This window comes from Macaca fascicularis, chromosome 19 (assembly GCF_037993035.2).
Source record: "Macaca fascicularis isolate 582-1 chromosome 19, T2T-MFA8v1.1".
In the NCBI taxonomy this organism is placed as follows: domain Eukaryota; kingdom Metazoa; phylum Chordata; class Mammalia; order Primates; family Cercopithecidae; genus Macaca; species Macaca fascicularis.
In genome coordinates, this window is record NC_088393.1 from 15069636 (window position 1) to 15089846 (window position 20211).

At 45.1% G+C, this 20211-nt stretch overlaps 1 protein-coding gene across 2 annotated transcripts in view; it reads right to left on the reverse strand.

Moving 5' to 3' along the window:
• The window catches only part of ADGRE3 (adhesion G protein-coupled receptor E3), a 59992-nt gene that overhangs the window by 16628 nt on the left and 23153 nt on the right, over nt 1–20211 (reverse strand). For both annotated transcript variants that reach the window (XM_045379790.3, XM_074026148.1), the window contains 5 exons: nt 16079–16198; nt 12024–12208; nt 8918–9085; nt 5389–5586; nt 1796–2031 (listed from right to left, as the gene is read on the reverse strand). In XM_045379790.3, coding sequence (XP_045235725.2) covers nt 1796–2031; nt 5389–5586; nt 8918–9085; nt 12024–12208; nt 16079–16198 — 907 coding nt within the window. The remainder of the gene's footprint in view (nt 1–1795; nt 2032–5388; nt 5587–8917; nt 9086–12023; nt 12209–16078; nt 16199–20211) is intronic.

Sequence of the window (20211 nt, forward strand, 5' to 3'; positions counted from 1 at the left end):
GCAGTCCATCCAGGATTCACCACCAGGTCAGCTTGCTCTCTGACCTGCTTCCTCCTAGCTGTTTGGTGCCTGCTATCCTAGAATCACACAGATCCCAGATAACAGTTTCCCTTTACTGCTCTATAGGTAAAAACTTTTTTTTTTTTTTTTTTTTTGAGACAGAGTCTTGCTCTGTCGCCCAGGCTGGAGTGCGGTGGCTGGATCTCGGCTCACTGCAAGCTCCGCCTCCCGGGTTCACGCCATTCTCCTGCCTCAGCCTCCCGAGTAGCTGGGACTACAGGCGCCCGCCACCTCGCCCGGCTAGTTTTTTGTACTTTTTAGTAGAGACGGGGTTTCACCGTGTTAGCCAGGATGGTCTTGATCTCCTGACCTCGTGATCCGCCCGTCTCGGCCTCCCAAAGTGCTGGGATTACAGGCTTGAGCCACCGCGCCTGGCCATAGGTAAAAACTTAAACACGATAAAACAAGAAGTTTCAGCTGGGTGCTGTGGCTCACGCCTGTAATCTCAGCACTTTGGGAGGCCGAGGTGGGTGGATCTCCTGAGGTCAGGAGTTCCAGACCAGTCTGGTCAACATGGTGAAACCCCATGTCTACTAAAAGTACAAAAATTAGCCGGGCGTGGTTGTGGGCACCTGTAATCCCAGGTACTGGGGAGGCTGAGGCAGGAGAATCGCTTGAACCCAGAAGGTGGAAGTTGCAGCCAGCCAAGACCATGCCATTGCACTTCTGCCTGGGCAACAAGAGTGAAACTCTGTCTCAAAAAAACCAAACCAAAACAAAACAAAAACCATTAAGTTTCCTCTTGAGATATTCTTTCAGGTCCTGTGTACCAGCAAAACTACTGGCTTCAGCTGCTCTAAAGGACCACAGGAGGAGCTGAGTCACCAAAGAAGGCAGTTTCCGTCTCCCGATGATTTCATCTGCTGTACCCTGAACAATCAATGACCCACACTTTCCAGCCTCCACATCCTCCATGATCCCTTTAAAAGCCCCAGTCCAGAACTCCTTGAGGAGATTGATTTGAGAATCTTCTCCCATTTCCTTGCTTGGTGCCCTGAGATTATTAAACTCTCTTTCTTTTTTTTTTTTTTTTTGAGACAAGGTCTTGATCTGTCACCCAGGCTGGAGTGTAGTGGCCTGAGCATAGCTCACTGCAGCCTTGAACTCCTGGGCTCAGGCAATCCTTCCATCTCAGCTTCTTGAGTAGCTGGGACTACAGGTGTGTACCACCATGCCTGGCTTTTTTATTTTTTTTAATTTTTAGTAGACACAAGGTCTTGCTATGTTGCCCAGGCTGGTCTTAAACTCGTGAACTCAAGAGATCCTCCTGCCTGGGCCTCCTGAAGTGCTGGGATTAGATGTGTGAGCCACTGTGCGCAGCTAATTTTTAATTTTTTTTTGTAGAGATGAGGGTCTGCTATATTGCCCAGGCTGGTCTTGAACTCCTGGCCTCAAGTGATTCTCTCACCTTGGCCTCCCAAAGTGTTGGGATTACAGGTGTGAGCCACTACACCTGGCCTCATTAAGCTCTTTCTCTGCTGCAAACCTTGCTGTCTTGGTGGATTGGTATGTTACTATGCAGTGGGCATATGAACCTGTTGGTTGTATAAGACTTCTAGAACCTTGCAAACTCTTACCACCATCTCACCCTGCCTTGCTGGGAAAGAGGTTAGAGCTGTTATAAAGGGGAACATAGAGTGCATTGGTTACGTATAGTCCCACCATCATCATGAATGCTGCCCTCAAAAGCTTTCTTAGGAAACTGTCCATGACACAGGGTGGGATTCAAGCTCACCGATCAGCGGTTCCATAAAGGTGAGGCCTGGAGGCTGCAGAAATGGCCACAGTCACAGCGGGAACGCCATAGCCCACTGGAAACATGATCCACTTCATGAGTCTGTTGATGCTTGAGTAGTTGACCACCGTCAGGTTCCGTGCAGTGAGGAAGAGGTGCAGGCCCTCCAGCAGCATCCAGGTGAAGGCAGCCAGGTAGAGATAATGCAAGGCACCGGCGATGATGGCGCACAGCACCTCAGGGAGGAGAAAGGAATGCCTGAAGGGGTTGTCAGGGTGGAGTATGGCCCTAGGACCTCTCCTTGACATTGGCTTTGGGTTCAGAGCACCTGACACCAGACCAAGGGCATTAAAAGTAAAGGGGAACTGGACGCAGTGGCTCATGTCTATAATCGCAGCACTTTGGGAGGCTGAAGTGGGAGGACTGCTTGAGCCCAGGAGTTTGAGACCAGCCTGGGAAACTTAGTGAGACCCCATCTCAATTATATTTAAAAAAATAAAGATAGTTGATAGTCAAGGCTAGCATTGTCCATCTGGGCACCAACCCCTTCAACCTGCCCTTGGGACTGAAAGTGGTGCCACCTCCACCTATGTCACTTTGCAACAGATCACCAGAATATATCCCTCCTTTTTAACTAAGACTTTGTATACTTTGAGCAATGTCTCCTTTCCTCATCCACTTCCCCACTCAACCTCTGGGAACCTCCTTTCTATTCTCTACTCTTACTGTACTGCCTGGTGACTATAGTTAATAATAATATATTATGAATTTCAAAGTTGCTAAAAGAGTGGATTTTGTTTTATTTTATTTCTTTCAGACAGGATCTCACTCTGTCACCCAGGTGGAGTGCAGTGGCATAATCATAGCTCATTGCAGCCTTGACCTCTCAGGCTCAAGTGATCCTCCCACCTCAGCCTCCCAAGTAGCTGGGACTATAAGTGTGTACCACCATACTTGCTAAGTTTTGCAGAGACGGGGTCTCACTATATTGCCCAGGCCAGTCTCCAACTCCTGGGCTGAAGTGATCCTCCCGCCTCAGCCTCCTAAAGTGCTAGGATTACAAGCATGAGCCTTCACCCACAGTCCAAAAAGAGTGAATTTTAAATGTTTTCATCACAAAGAAATGATAAGTATGGAAGTGATAGATATGTTCATTATCCTGGTTTGATCATTTCATAAGGTGTACGTCTATGGAAACTTCACATTGTACCCCATAATTTTATACAATTATTATTTTTCAATTAAGAATAAAATTGAGGGAAAAAGTTTCACTTTAGCATAAGAGATTGTGATTATGATTCTTTTTTTTTTTGAGACAGAGTCTTGCTCTGTCACCCAGCCTGTAGTACAGTGGTTGCAATCAAAGTTCACTGCAGCCTCGAACTCCTGGGTTCAAGTAATCCTCCTGCGTCAGCCTCCCAAGCGGCTGGGACTACAGATGTGCACCACTATGCCCAGCTTATTTTGTTATTTTTTTGTTTTTTGTAGAGACAAGGTCTCACTATATTGCCCAGGATGGCCTCGAACCCCTGGCCTCGAGTGATCTTTCCACCATTGCCTCCCAGTGTGCTGGGATTACAGATGTGAGTCACTGTGTCTGGCCCAAGGGATTATTTGAAGCTGAAGGCAGTTGAGAAGAAGCAGAGACAAAAAAAGCTCTCTGCCCTCCCCCTATTTGCCTAAAAGCAGGACATACCTTTATGTACTTGTCTTTTTTGGGGGAGGTGAGAACACTTAAAATCTACTTTGTTAGCAATTTTTCAATACACAATATGTTGTTCTTGACTATGGTCATCATGATGTACAACAGCTCTCTTGAATTTATTCTTCCTGTCTAGTTGAAATTTGGTATCCTTTGACCAGTAGCCCCCTAAACCCCTTCCCTGTTGCCCTAGTCTCTGCTAACAACCATTTCTGCTCTTTGCTTTTGTGAGTTTGGCTATTTTAGATTCCACACATAAGTGAGATCATGCACTATTTGTCTTTCTGTACCTTGCTTATTTCACCCAGCATAACACTCTCCAGGTTCATCCATGTTATCACAAATGGCAGGATTTCCTTCTTTTTCTGAAGACTGAGTAGTACACCAGGACATTAATTTACAAAGGTATTCCTCCTACCTATTCTCTTCTTTCTACCCTTCTACCCTTGCTATGGAGAGGATGAAAGTTGATCACCAAGACAACTTATTTATTTATTTAAGATGGAGTTTTGCTCTTGTTGCCCAGGTTGGAGTTCAATGGCACAATCTTGGCTCACTGCAGCCTCTGCTTCCCGGGTTCAAGCAATTCTCCTGCCTTAGCCTCCCAAGTAGCTGGGATTACAGGTGCTCACCACCATGCTCAGCTAATATTTTGTATTTTTAGTAGAGACGGAGTTTCGCCAAGTTGACCAGGCTGGTCTTGAATTCCTGACCTCAGCTGATCTGCCCACCTCGGCCTCCCAAAGTGCTGGGATTACAGGCGTAAGCCACTGTACCCAGCCACCAAGACAACTTTAGTTCCTCATGGGTCTGGAGCCAACGCTGGAGGAATCTACAAAACCAATGATATGGTTTGGCTCTGTGTCCCCACCCAAATGGTTTGGCTCTGTGTCCCCACCCAAATCTCATCTTGAATTGTACTCCCATAATCCCCACGTGTTGTGGGAGGGACCCGGTGGGAGATAATTTGAATCATGAGGGCGGTTCCCCCCCATACTGTTCTCGCGGTAAGGAAAAAGTCTCACGAGATCTGATGGTTTTATCAGGGGTTTCCGCTTTTGGATCTTCCTTATTTTTTTCTCTTGCTGCAACCGTGTAAAAAGTGCCTTTTGCTCGGGAGGCCAAGGCGGGCAGATCATGAGGTTGGGAGATTGAGACCATCCTGGCTAATACGGTGAAACCCCGTCTCTACTAAAAAAATACAAAAAATTAGCCGGGTATAGTGGCGGGCGCCTGTAGTCCCAGCTACTTGGGAGGCTGAGGCAGGAGAATGGCGTGAACCCAGGAGGTGGAGCTTGCAGTGAGCCGAGATGGCACCACTGCACTCCAGCCTGGGCGACAGAGCAAGACTCCGTCTAAAAAAAAAAAGTGCCTTTTGCCTCCCGCCATGATTCTGAGGCCTCCCCCGCCAGGTGGAACGGTAAGCCCATTTAAACCTCTTTTTCTTCCCAGTCTCGGGTATGTCTTTATCAGCAGCCTGAAAATGGACTCATACAATCAGTGATACTAATTATCTATCGCTCATTTCTCAGATATTTGCCTTCCCATACTTTGCTGCCCCTAAAGACCGAAGATCGTTTTCCCTTCTCCAAAAATTTATCATTCTTTGTCAAAAATGCTGTTGTTCTAAACTACCTCTTTGAGAATGCCTCATTCCCTGGGTATCTCCCATGTATATATGAAATATACATGTTAATACACTTCTGTTTGCTTTTTCTCTTATCTGTCTTTTGTTATACGGGTCCCAGCTACCAGAATGGTAGCAGGAGAATTATATTTTTCTCCTCTACAGACCCAAAGATATTTTATTAAGGAATCCAGCGCAGGCTTGCTCCATGAGCTCAGTGTCCCTTGGGGCAGGGCAAGGCATCCTCTGAGACACTGTCAGTACCTTGGATTCAGTTTGGTCAATCCCCACGAGGAAGAGGAGGTGGGCCACGAAGAGGCAGAGCGAGAGCTGCAGATGCAGCGAGGTGCTGGTGTTCTGGATGGTTTTACACAGGAGGAAGGTGAGGGCCGCCAGGAGGAGGCACAGCAGAGACAGGCTCAGCCCCACATAGGTGATGATAGTCAGCACAGGATCCTCCTCCTGGGACCGAGAAAAAGAGTTCACAGTTACGCTTTCCTGCACTGGGATTATGGCTCCCTCCTTGAACTGCGGCATCCTAGACACAGGCACCAAGCCCGGTAGTAGTGTGGGGCCGTTAGACTGCTAATGTAGATTGCTAATGTAGGCTGCTAATATAGACTGCTAATATAGATTGCTAATGTGGAGTGTTAACGTAGACTGCCAATGTGGATTGTTAACGTAGACTGCCAATGTAGACTGTTAACGTAGACTGCCAATGTGGATTGTTAACGTAGACTGCCAATGTGGATTGTTAACGTAGACTGCCAATGTGGATTGTTAACGTAGACTGCCAATGTGGATTGTTAACGTAGACTGCCAATGTGGATTGTTAACGTAGACTGCCAATGTGGATTGTTAACGTAGACTGCCAATGTGGATTGTTAACGTAGACTGCCAATGTGGATTGTTAACGTAGACTGCCAATGTGGATTGTTAACGTAGACTGCCAATGTGGATTGTTAACGTAGACTGCCTCTTCGTGGCCCACCTCCTCTTCCTCGTGGGGATTGACCAAACTGAATCCAAGGTACTGACAGTGTCTCAGAGGATGCCTTGCCCTGCCCCAAGGGACACTGAGCTCATGGAGCAAGCCTGCGCTGGATTCCTTAATAAAATATCTTTGGGTCTGTAGAGGAGAAAAATATAATTCTCCTGCTACCATTCTGGTAGCTGGGACCCGTATAACAAAAGACAGATAAGAGAAAAAGCAAACAGAAGTGTATTAACATGTATATTTCATATATACATGGGAGATACCCGTCTTTTTTGTTTTCAGCTTTATTGAGGTGTATACTTAATGTACCAAAAATTGCACATATTAAATGTATACATTTTGATGAGTTTGGACATATGCATAGGTAGGGCGGCAGAATATGTCACCATCCCCTCAAAAAAAGTAGAATGGCAGTTACCAGAGGCTGGGGAGAGGAGAGAGAGAGAATAGGAAGCTGTTTAAGGAGTGGAGTTTCAGTGTTGCAAGATGAAAGAGTTCTGGAGATGGATGGTGGTTGATGATTGCACAATATGAATGTACTTTACTGAACTGCATATACATTGAAAAATGGCTAAGATGGTAAATTTTATGTTCTGCGTATTTTGCCACAATCTTTACAAAGTGTTTTTTGGGCCATGGTATCTCACACCTGTAATCCCAATAGCTTTGGGAAGCTGAGGTGGGAGGATTGCTGGAGGCCACGAGTTCAAGACTGGCCTGAGCAACAAGTGAGACCCCGTATCTAAAAAAAAATAAGTATTTTTGTATGCAGAGGGCTTGTGCTATGCAGTACCAGTTTGATTCCAGAGCTCATACTAATGATGGGATTTTAAAAACTTTTTTCAGTTCAGAGATACATATGCAGGTTTGTTACACAGATAAACCCCTGTTGCGGGGGTTTGTTGTACAGATTATTTCGTCACCCAGGTATTAAGCCTGGTACCCATTAATTATTTTTACTGGTCCTCTCCTTCCTCCTACCCTCCACCCTCCGATAAGCCCCAGTGTCTGTTGTTCCCCTCTTTGTGTCCATATATTCTCCTAATTTAGCTCCCACTTATAAGTGAGAACGCAAGTATTTGGTTTTCTGTTCCTGCGCTCGTTCACTAAGGATAATGGCCTTGGTCTCCATCCATGTCCCTGCAAAGGACATGAGCTCATTCTTTTTTATGGCTGCATAGTATTCCATGGTGTGTATGTACCACATTTTCTTTATCCAGTCTACCATTGATGGCCATTTAGGTTGATTCTGTGTCTCTGCTATTGTGAATAGTGCTGCAGTGAACATAACATGTGCATGTGTCTTTATGATAGAATGATTTATATTCCTTTGTGTATATACCCCGTAATAGGATTGCTGGGTTGAATGGTAGTTCTGTTTTCAGCTCTTTGAGAAATTGCCACGCTGCTTTCCATAATGGTTGAACTAATTTACAATCCCACCAACAGTGTGTGTTCCTTTTCTTCTGCCACCTCACCAGCAACTGTTATTTTTTCACTTTTTAATAGTAGTCATTCATGATGTGGTTTACAGTAATCATGTTTTTTTTTGAGACAGAGTCTCGCTCTTTCACCAGGCTGGAGTGCAGTGGCACGATCTCGGCTCACTGCAACCTCTGCCTCCCAGGTTCAAGCAATTCTCCTGCCTCAGCCTCCCGAGTAGCTGGGGCTACAGGTGTGTGCCACCACACGTGGCTAATTTTTGTGTTTTTAGTAAAGATGGAGTTTCACCATGTTGGCCGGGATGGTCTTGATCTCCTGACCTCGTGATCTGCCTGCCTCAGCCTCCTAAAGTTCTGGGATTACAGGTGTGAGCCACTGTGCCTGGCCCAGTCATCATGTTTTTGCCCTGGGGTCCTACAGTCTGAGCAACTGAGGTCAGCCATGTAGACACTGCGTACCTATGTGAATGATCGCCCAATACATACCCTGAACACCAAGGCTCAGGTGAGCTTCCTGGCTGACAACACTTCACATGCGTTGTCATAAGTCATTGCTGGGAGAATTAATTGCATCTGTATGACTTTCCTGGGAGAGGACACTGGAAGCTTGCACCAGGTTTCTCCTGGACTTCTTATCTTGTGTCTTTTCCATATGTTGATTTTTTTTTTTTTTTTGAGACGGAGTCTTGCCCTATCACCCAGGCTGGAGTGCAATGGCATCATCTCAGCTCCCTGCAACCTCCGCCTCCCAGGTTCAAGCTATCCTCTTGTCTCAGCCTCCCGAGTAGCTGGGATTACAGGCATGTACTACCATGTTCAGCTAATTTTTGTATTTTTAGCAGAGATAGGTTTTTGCCATGTTGGTCAGGCTGGTTTCAAACTCTTTTTTTTTTTTTTTTGAGACGGAATCTCACTCTGTCACCCAGGCTGGAGTGCAGTGGCACGATCTCGGCTCACTGCAAGCTTTCCCTCCCGAGTTCACGCCATTTTCCTGCCTCGGCCTCCCGAGTAGCTGGGACTACAGGCTCCCGCCACCACGCCCGGCTAATTTTTTTGTATTTTTAGTAGAGACGGAGTTTCACCATGTTAGCCGGGATGGTCTCGATTTCCTGACCTCGTGATCCGCCCGCCTCGGCCTCCCAAAGTGCTGGGATTATAGGCATGAGCCACCGCGCCTGGCCTCAAACTCTTGATCTCAGGTGATCTGCCCATCTTGGCCTCCCAAAGTGCTGGGATTAAAGGCATGAGCCACCATGCTTGGCCTTTTTTTCAGTTTTTTAAAAAATAGCACTTATTACCATTTAGTAGGGGCTCAGAAAGTATTTGCTGGAAGAATAAAACATTTACATCATACCTGGCTGGTGAAGGCCATCAGGACAGCGAAGCTGGACAGGTGACTGCAATTACACATGGTGTGACTCTTGTTCACGTGTATCAGGAAGCAGCCATCCCTGGACCACAGGCCTCCCTGTTTTGTGTTCTCCCAGTAGACACAGAAGGCCTTTTTGATACTGTGGTTCATCTGAAAATAGAAAGGGCTCATTGTCTTTGCCTTTTTTTTTTTTTTTTTTGAGACGAAATCTCACTTTGTTGCCCAGGCTGGAGTGCAGTGGCTCAATCTCGGCTCACTGCAACCTCCGCCTCCTGGGTTCAAGCAATTCTCCTGCCTCAGCCTCCCGAGTAGCTGGGATTGCAGACGTGCACCACCACACCGGGATAATTTTTGTATTTTTTGTAGAGACAGGGTCAACTATGTTGCCCAGGCTGGTCTTGAACTCCTGTATTCAAGCAATCTGCCTTCCTTTGCCTCCCAAAGTGCTGGGATCGTACGGGCATAAGCCACCGCATGCAGCCAGCTCATTGTCTTTTTCCTCAGGAGGGACAGTTCTCAGTGTTGGCCTATGCCAGGGTGCCACCTGCTAAGGCATCTGTGCGAAGTGTGACTCAGGTGATTTCTGTTTTGTTTGTTTATTTTTGAGTCAGGGTCTCATTCTGTCGCCCAGGCTGGAGTGCTGTGGTGCAGTCACAGCTCACTGCCGCCTTGACCTCCCTGGCTCAAATGATCCTCCCATCTCAGCCTCCACAGTAGCTGGAACTACAAGTGTGCACCACCATGCCCAGCTAACTCTTGTGTTTTGAGTAGAGATGGGGTTTCAACATGTTGCCCAGGCTGGTCTTGAACTCCTGGCCTCAAGCAATCCTCCTGCCTTGGCCTCCCAAGATGCTGTGGTTATGGGCATGAACCACTGCACCTAATTTCTATTTTATGTGGCCACCAGGACTCCCGATCAATAACCGCAGCTCTTTTGGGTTTTCATGTAACATAAAATAAAGCGAAGTCTCCCTGGGAATGACAGTTTCAAGAGATTTCATTGGTTTTAGAACCTTGCCCCAACCATGGGAGTAAAACAAACAAAAACAAACAAACAAAAAACCAGTGGAGTCTGAAGCTCACATAATGTTTTTCCCTAAAGTCTCTCTAAGCCAAATGTCCCCGGTTGTTGTATAATCGATTTTGTCTCTGACTCCCTTACATCACAGTAATTGCTCATGCGATGAGAGGCATGGTATAGGAAAGAAATGTCATGAGGAGAGAGATTAAAATTAGCCTTTGAAGCTGGGTGCAGTGGCTCACGACTGTAATCCCAGCACTTTGGGAGGCCAAGGTGGGTGGGTCACCTAAAGTCGGGAGCTGGAGACCAGTCTGTCCAACATGGCCAGACCCCGTCTCTACTAAAAATACAAAAATGAGCCAGGCGTGGCGGCACTTGCCTGTAATCCCAGCTACTTGGGAGGCTAAGGCAGGAGAATTGCTTGGGCCTGGGAGGTGGAGGTTGCAGTGAGCTGAGATCGCACCACTGCACTCCAGCCTGAGCGACAGATTCTGATTCCAAAAAAAAAAAAAAAAAAAAAGAAAGAAAGAAAGAAAGAAAATAGAAAAAGAGGCCGGATGAGGTTCATACTTACAATTTCAGGGTTTTAAGAAGTTGAGGTGGGAGGATTGCTTGAGGCCAGGAGTTTGAGACCAGCCTGGACAACACTATGAGTTCCTCTCGCTACCAAAAATAAAAAAATTAGTGGGGCGTGGTGGCACACACCTGTAGTTCCAGCTGCCGGGGAGGCTGAGGAGGCTGAGGTGGGAGAGTCCCTTGAACCTAGGAGTTCGAGGCTGTAGTGAGCCATAACTGTGCAACTGCACTCCAGCCTGGGCAACAGAATGAGCCCCTTTCTCAAAAAAGGTAAAGATATAGGTCAAATTAACTTTAATAAGAAATTTTATTTAACCCACTTATTCAACATAGTATCTTTTAAATAGATCACTATAAATTAATATAATCAACATAGATATTATCAAGGAGATAGTTGACATTCTTTTCTTCTTTTCTTTCTTTCTTTCTTTTTTTTTGAGACGGAGTCTGGCTCTGTCGCCAGGCTGGAGTGCAGTGGCGCGATCTCGGCTCAGCGCAACCTCTGCCTCCGGGGTTCAAGCGATTCTCCTGCCTCAATCTCCCAAGTAGCTGGGACTACAGGCATGTGCCACCACGCCCGGCTAATTTTTGTATTTTTAGTAGAGATGGGGTTTCATCATGTTGGCCAGGATGTTCTCGATCGCTTGACCTCATGATCCGCCCATCTCGGCCTCCCAAAGTGCTGGGATTACAGGCATGCCCTTTCTTCTTTTCTTTTTTTTGTTTTGATTTAATTCTTTTTAAACATTTATTTTTAATTTATACATTATAATTGTATATATTTATGGGATACAGTGTGATGTTATAATTCTTGTATTTGCATACAATGTAGAATGATTAAATCTAATTCTTTTTTTTTTTTTGCATTTATTCTTATTGGTTCTCTGAACCTCCTGGATCTGTGGTTTGGTGTTTGACATTGGTTTGGGGAAATTCTCAGTCACTTCCCTCCCTCCCTCCCTCCCTCCCTCCATCCCTTCCTTCCTTCCTTCCTTCCTTCCTTCCTTCCTTCCTTCCTTCCTTCCTTCCTTCCTTCCTTCCTTCCTTTCCTCTTTGTTTCTTTCTTTCTTTTCTTCTTCTCCTTCTTGTTTTTCTTCTTCTGATAGTGTCTTGCTCTGTGCTCCAGGCAGGAGTGCAGTGGTGCAGTCATAGCTCACTGCAGCCTCCAACTCCTGAGCTCAAGCGATCCTCTTGCCTCAGCCTCCCAAGTAGCTGGAATGATAGGAGCATGCCAGTCTGCCTGGTTTAAATCAAGCTAATTATTTTCTTCTTATTAAGTCTTCAAAGGCTGATTTACAGGATGTAAATCTGGAAATACTGTCTTCAGAATCTCGATTCAGACCAGCCACATTTCAAATGCTCATTAGCAACAGGTCCTCCTGACTATGACCCTGAACAGGGCGGGTCTAGAACCACAGCCTGGGATGATACATACATTGTTTGGCCTGCCTCCTTGAGACCTGACAAGCTCAAATCACACCTGTGACCCACCTTCACGTGCTGGAAAGTCAGCGTCACAGACTTGGAGAGAGACACGTTCCTTTTGGGTCCAATGGCAGCACTCACTACCTGAGAGTTCAGAAACACTCGATCCTTCTCATCCGTCTCTTCAAAAAAAGTTGCATTTATGATGTTTCCAAGAGAAGAATATGAGATAAAGGCAACGGCACTGGGACCTGAGGAAACAGAAAAATGGAATCATTTTTCTTTTCTTTTCTGTTTCTTTTTTTTTTTTTTTTTTTGAGATGGAGTCTCGCTTTTGTCGCCCAGCCAGGCTGGAGTGCAGTGGCGCGATCTCGGCTCACTGCAACCTCCGTCTCCCAGGTTTAAGTGATTCTCCTGCCTCAGCCTCCAAAGTAGCTGGGATTACAGGCACGCACCACCATGCCTGGCTAATTTTTTGTCTTTTTAGTAGAGACGGGGTTTCACTGTGTTGACCAGGCTGGTCTGGAACTCCTGACCTCAGGTGATCCACCTACCTTGGTCTCCCAAAGTGCTGGAATTACAGGCATGAGCCACCGCGCTCAGCTAATTTTTGCATTTTTAGGAGAGACAAGGTTTCACCATGTTTGCTAGGCTGGTCTTAAACTCCTGACCTCAGGTGATCTGCCCACCTTGGAAAGTGTTGAGATTACAGGCATAAGCCACCATGCCCAACTCAAAAACGGAATCTTTAAAAGCGTCTCCAAAGCCAGGCAAAGTGGCACTGCCAGTGACTTGGGAGGCTGTAATCCCAGTGACTTGGGAGGCTGAGACTGGAGGATCACTTGAGCCCAGGAGGTTGAGGCTGCAGTGAACCATGATTACACCACTGCACTCCAGCCTGGGTAACAAAGCAAGATCCTGTCTCAAAAAAAAAAAAAAAAAAAAAAAAAGAATTGTATTCGGTGGCATTGAGTACATTTATAATGTTTTCATCACCTCTATGTTGTTTGAAAACATTCTCATAATCTCCAAAAGAGAGCCCATTCCCATAAGCAGTCCTCACTGAGCCCCTGGGAACCACCAACCTGCTTTCTGTCTCTATGAGTTCACCTGTTCTAGACATTTCATATAAATGGAATCATACACTGTGACCTTCTATATCTGCCGTGTTTCATTCAGCATGTCTTCAAAGTTCATCTGTGTTGTAGCATGCGTCAGTGCTTCATTCCTTTTTCTGACCAAATAATATTCCATTATATGGATATACCACCTTCTATTTATCCAGTCTTTCACTGATGGACATTTGAGTCATTTTCATTTTTTGGCTATTTTGAATAATGTTGCTGTGAGGACAGTGTGTTCTTACGTATATTAATTTTTTTTTTTTTTTGAGACAGAGTTTCCCTTTTGTTTGTCCAGGCTGGAGTGCAATGGCGTGATCTCAGCTCACTGCAACCTCCACCTCCAGGGTTCAAGTAATTCTCAGCCTCCCGAGTAGCTGGGATTACAGGCACCGAGCACCACACCTGGTTAATTTTGTATTTTTTAGTAGAGATGGGGGTTTATCCATGTTGGTCAGGCTGGTCTCGAACTCCCAACCACAGGTGGTCTGCCTGCCTCGGCCTCCCAAAGTGCTAGGATTACAGGCGTGAGCCACCACACCCGGTTTACCATTTTTTAGAAGAGTCGTTCTCAGCTGGAGCTTAAATCCTGCGATCCCTGGAGGGTTCGTTATAACAGAGTGTTGGGGCCGGGCAAGGTGGCTCACACCTGTAACCCCAGCACTTTAGAAGACTGAGGGGGTGGATCAACTGAGATCAGGAGTTCGAGACCAGCCTGGTCAACATGGTGAAACCCCCGTCTCTACTAAAAATACAAAAATTAGCTGGAGGTTATGGTGCATGCCTGTAATCCCAGCTACTTGGGAGGCTGAGGCTGGAGAATCGCTTGAACCTGGGAGGCGGAGGCTGCAGTGAGCTGCGATCACGCCACTGCACTCCAGCTTGGGTGACAGAGTGAGACTCCATCTCAAAGACAAAAACAAAAAAACAAAAACAAAACAAAAAAAAGAATTTTCATACAAACAACCCACTTTTTGCATTTTGTGGAAACATCAAAGTCTGGTAACACTGAGATGATGAATAATAATCTATTTCTTCTTACAAAGGCTGTGGGTACTGTGGACACCCTGACTTGAATCCCTGGGATTCTTGGTTTCTTTATTTTTTTAAATTTATTTTTTATTTTTTAATTTTTATTATACTTTAAGTTCTAGGGTACATGTGCACAATGTGCAGGTTTGTTACATATGTATACTTGTGCCATGTTGGTGTGCTGCACCCATCAACTCATCAGCACCCATCAACTCGTCATTTACATCAGGTATAACTCCCAATGCCATCCCTCCTCCTTTCCCCCTTTCCCCCTTTCCCCCCTCCCCATAATAGGCCCCAGTGTGTGATGTTCCCCTTCCAGAGTCCAAGTGATCACGTTGTTCAGTTCCCACCTATGAGTGAGAACATGCGGTGTTTCGTTTTCTGTTCTTGCGATAGTTTGCTGAGAATGATGGTTTCCAGCTGCATCCATGTCCCTACAAAGGACACAAACTCATCCTTTTTTATGGCTGCATAGTATTCCATGGTGTATATGTGCCACATTTTCTTAATCCAGTCTGCCACTGATGGACATTTGGGTTGATTCCAAGTCTTTGCTGTTGTGAATAGTGCTGCAATAAACATACGTGTGCATGTGTCTTTATAGCAGCATGATTTATAATCCTTTGGGTATATCCCTAGTAGTGGGATGGCTGGGTCAAATGGTATTTTTAGTTCTAGATCCTTGAGGAATCGCCACACTGTCTTCCACAATGGTTGAACTAGTTTACAGTCCCACCAACAGTGTAAAAGTGTATGCTGATGAATTCTGCTGTAAGCATTGGTGGCTCTGCCTGGGAACGTCCATGGGCGTGAATTTGTGTTTGGCCTGCACAGAGGATAGGCTGGAAGAGCTTGAAAGTTCGGCTCCGAGAACAACTCTCCACCAATGATAGATCAGAGCAGATGGACAGACATCCTAGCTCCCTCTCCCTGAATGGACAACTCAATGGCATTGCACCTCAGGTACCCCAACAGCAACCTGCTCACTCAGGTACCTACCTCATTGGCTGCCTTTACTTGCCTGTCTTACTTCACCTCTTACCTACAGTGATGGTTCATTTTACATGTCCGCTTGGCTAGGCCGTGGTCCCCAGACATGTGGCATGGATGTTGCCGTGAAAGTGTTTTAAAGATGAGATTAATGTTTAAATCAGTAGACTTTGAGTAAAGCAGATTGCCTGCTATAATGTGGGTGGGCCTCGTCCAATCAGTTGAAGGCCTCAAGAGAAAACAGACTGAGGTCTCCTGAGAAAAAGGGAGTTCTGGCCTCAGACTATCTTTGGATTCAAGCTGCAGTATCAGCTCTTCCTTGTGTCTCCTGCCTGCCTGCCCATCCTGCAGATTTTGGACATGTCGCCCTTCCCTAGCTACGTGAGCCAATTCTTTAAAATGTCTCTCCGTGTCTCTCCTCATCTCTTCCTTTCCTTCTCTCTCCCCATCTCTCTCTTTCCATCTCTCTCTTCCCATCTCTCTCTCCATCTCTCTCTCCCCCTCTGCCTTTCCACATCTCTTTCTCTCCATCTCTCTCATCTCTTGCTCTCTCTCTCTCTCTCCTTTCTTCCCACACCCCCACACCCTACACTCTTTAGCTCTTTAATTATGATTCTCTGGAGAAGCCTGAGGAATATACCCACTGTTGTTCCTGGGGATCACCTCCCGAAGAAACTTCTCACACTTCTTTCAGGGTTTGCTTCTGGGTGAACCCAAACTGGGACACAGGGAGAACAGCACTCCCCCACCCTCCCAAACTGCAAAGAAGTCCCTCCCATACTGAATGATAGAAAACCTCCATTTTGGGAAAATGTCTTTTTTTTTTTTTTTTTTTTTTTTAAAGGGAAAATCTTCAATATCGCAGTTGGAGGGTAACAAGCCCATTAGGGGAGAGCCCAGTGGGCTTCTTTCCCCACGCCTCACACAGTGACATGGCTCTGTGTGAAGGATTCCGAATGCAGCCATCCCGCGTACCTTGTGTATCTTTCTGGATGACGTCATTGCAATGGATGTCCATTGAGTTCATTTGTACGTTCAAGTTGAATGTCTTTCTTTCTTCAGAGCAATTGTCTGTAATCACTCGAGTTTCAATAGCTGGTAAGAAAAGCAAGGGGCAGGCTTAGTGATATGGTAAGAAGCTTTAAAAGTATGCATAGGAACGGGACACGGTGGTGCATGCCTGTAATCCCAACTACTCAAGAAGCTGAGGCAGAAGGATTGCTTGAGCCCAGGAATTCAAGCCCAGCCAACACAGTGAGATGCTGCCTCTAAAAAAAATGTTCATAGCAACATAAATGGCTCACATTTACTGAATGTCTAGGATGTGTCGGGCACTGAGCTAAGAGCCTTACACATGTCACCTTATAATAACCTATAACCTCATGAGGGACCATTCTATAGATGAGGAAACTGAAGTCAGAAGTTCGGTAAGACTCTAACTCCTGAAACCAAGTTCTTAACTAACAGCTCCTAGCATACACCTTTGAAGAAGCAGTTCTGTTTCTAGGAGTTTATTCTCAGAAAGCGATTGTGGACGGACGGCAGATTTAGCTACAAGAAAGTTCATAGCAGCTTCAGTGACAATGGTGGAAAATGGAGGATTATCTAGATGTTCAACAAGAAGCAATTGATGAAATAAGTGATGACATGGGCTGGGCACAGTGGCTCACACTTGTAATCCCAGCACTTTGGGAGGTCATAGTAGGTGGATTGCTTGAGGCCAGGAGTTCAAGACCAGCCTTGCCAACATGGTGAAACCCCATCTCTACTAAAAATACAAAAATTAGCTACAGGGTGTGGTGGCATGTACCTGTAACCTCAGCTACTTGGGAGGCTGAGGCACAAGAATAGTTTGAACCGGGAGGCAGAGGTTGTAGTGAGCTGAGATCGTGCCACTGCACTCCAGCCTGGGTGATAGAGTGAGACTCTGTCTCAAAAATAAGTAAGTAAGTAAGTAAATAAATAAATAAGTGATGACATATCCCTATGGTGGGGAACCAGGCTTCAAAGAAAAATAAAGTCACAAATGAATTGCAATCAAGAAAAATTCATGAGAAAAAAGGTAACCATGTGAGTGATGGATGTGTTAGCTAATTTGATTGTGGTTATCATTCCACAATATATATCAAGTCATCCTATTGCACACCTTAAATATATACAATTTTATTTATCAATTACACCTTAATAAAGCTAAAAAGTTAAGCTCTTGAAAATATGTATCTTAAAAGCAGACAGCCCAAGACTGGCTGTGTGTTGGAAATTGTTGAATTGGGTGATGGGTACATCCGGGATTTTATTCTCCTATCTCCTTTCGTGTGTATTAAAAGGTTAAAAAAAAAAAAAAAAAAGAAACAAGCAACAAAATAGCACATCAAGAATGACACTATTTTATGGCTAGGTGCAGTGGCTCATACCTGAATTCCCAGCACTTTGGGAGGCTCAGACTGATTGATTGCTTGAGGTCAGGAGTTCGAAACCAGCCTGGCCAACGTGGTGAAACCCCATTCTACTAATATACAAAAATTAGCTGGGCATGGTGGCAGGTGCCTGTAATCCCTGCTACTAGGGAGGCTGAGGCAGGAGAATTGCTTGAACCCAGGAGGCTGAGGTTTCAGTGACCTAGATCGTGCCACTGCACTCCAGCCTGGGCAATAGAGCGAGACTTCATCTCAAAACAAACAAACAAACAAACAAACAAAAAAGAATGACACTATTTTAACATTCTAGAAACTATTACTGGCTTGTCTAATATTGACTCTCAGTTTTTGAACAGTTTACAAGTATTTAATTATGTATTAATGTTTTTGGCCTATTGTTTCATTCATTTAGTATGTTTTAATGAATAGAAATTCTTGAGCTCAGTATAAGTGAATTTATTGTTATTATTATCATTATTAGTGAGATGGAGTCTTGCTGTTTTGCCCAGGCCGGAGTGCAGTGGCACGCTCTCAGCTAACTGCAACCTCTGTCCCCCGGGTTCAAGCAATTCTCCTGCCTCAGCCTCATGACTAACTGGGATTACAGGCATGCACCACCATGAGTGGCTAATTTTTTTGTTTTTTTTTTTTTAGTAGAAACAGGGTTTCACCATGTTGGCCAGGCTGGTCTCGAACCCCTGACCTCAGATCATCCATCTGCCTCAGCCTTCCAAAGTGCTAAGATTACAGGCATGAGGCACTGTGCCTGGCCGAATTTATTATTATTATTATTATTTTTATTTTCTGAGACGGAGTCTCGCTCTGTCACCCAGTCTGGAGTGTAGTGGTGCAATCTTGGCTCACTGCAACCTCTGCCTCCGAGGTTCAAATGATTCTCCTGACTCAGCCTCCCGAGTAGTTGAGATTACAGGTGTGCACCACCACACCTGGCTAATTTTTGTATTTTTAGTAGAGACAGGTTTTTGCCATGTTGGCCAGGCTGATCTTGAACTCCTGACCTCAGGTGATCTGCCCACCTCGGCCTCCAAAAGTGCTAGGATTACAGGCGTGAGGCACCTCACCCTGCCCACAATGTTAATTTCATCATCCATTATATTATCGCTTGTTACTCTGTGTTATTTTTATAAAACCTTAATTTGACTTATTTTTATATTATTTAATATTTTCCAGATTAAACTATGTGTTTCACATAAAAAAGAATGACACTATTTTAGTAATATTTCATAATACTAAAGAGTGGAAAGATAGAATAATCATAATTATAGCAATTACTACTGTAGCTTTTTTTCTTTTTTAAAAGTTTGAGTCATTTAGCTTCTGAGGTATCCTAGTCCTAAGTGCATTACATGCACTTTTATTATCTCTATTAAATTTTTTTTTCGAGGCAGGCTCTCACTCTGTTGTCCAGGCTGGAGTGCAGTGGTGCAATCTCAGCTCACTGCAGCCTCAAACTCCTGAGCTCAAGCGATCCTCCCACCTCAGCCTCCCAAGTAACTGGGACCACATTTGCGCACCACCATATCCAGTTAATATTATCCCCATTTTATTGACAGGAGAATGAAGCCCAATGAAGTGAGGGCACTGGTCTCAGATCAAACAATCAGGACGTGGCAAAATCAGGAGAGATGAGATTTATTTGTATTCTGGAAAATAGTTTAATTTTGAACCAAAGTATCCAGATTCCAGTTTTCCAAGAAGAATAGGCACTGACTTTTTCAAAATCTGTTTTTTTTTTTTTTTTTTTTTTTTTTTAGGTAAAGTCTTGCTCTGTCACCCAGGCTGGAGTGCATTGATTTAGGGTCAATGCAACCTCTGCCTCCTGGGTTCAAGTGGTTCTCCCACCTCAGCCTCCAGAGTAGCTGGGATAACAGTCGCGAGCCACCACGCCCGGCTAATTTTTATATTTTTAGTAAAGATAAGGTTTCACCATGTTGCCCAGGCTGATCTCAAACTACTGGCCTCAAGTGATCCACCCACCTTGGCCTCCCAAAATGCTGGGATTATAGGTGTGAGCCACCCTGCCCAGCCGAAAACTGTTTTTTTTTTTTTTTAATGAGACAGGTTCTTGTTCTGTCATCCAGGTTGGAGTGGCAATGGCATGATCATAGTTCACTGCAGCCTCAAACTCCTAGGTTCAAGCCATCCTCTCCCTCAGCCTCCCGAGTAGCTGAAAGTGCACGTACAAGCCACTGCACCTGGCAAATTTTTAAAATTTTTTAAAAGGATGGGTTCTCGCTATGCTGCCCAGGCTGGTCTTGAGCTCCTGGGCTCAAGTAATTCTCCCACCTTAGCCTCCCAAAGTGCTGGGAATACAGGCGTGAGCCATCATGCCTGGTCCTCAAACTACATTTAAGTGAAAATTCCAGACCTGGGATTGGAAACTATTGGCAATCTTCTGAATAAACAACTTTATTAGGAATAATTGATGTCTAACCAGCTGCACATATTAAAGTGTACAATCTGGTGAGTTTTGTTTCATACACCTCTGAAACCAACACCACAATCAAGGCAGGACGATTTCCACCACCCCTAATAGTTTCCCCAGATTTTCTCATGCCCCTGCCACCCCTCCTTCCTGCCCCTTGCTGTCACTCTAGATAAGTTTGCATTTTCTAGAATTTATATGCATTTATGTAATTTACATAAATGGACTCATGTGGTCTATTCAAT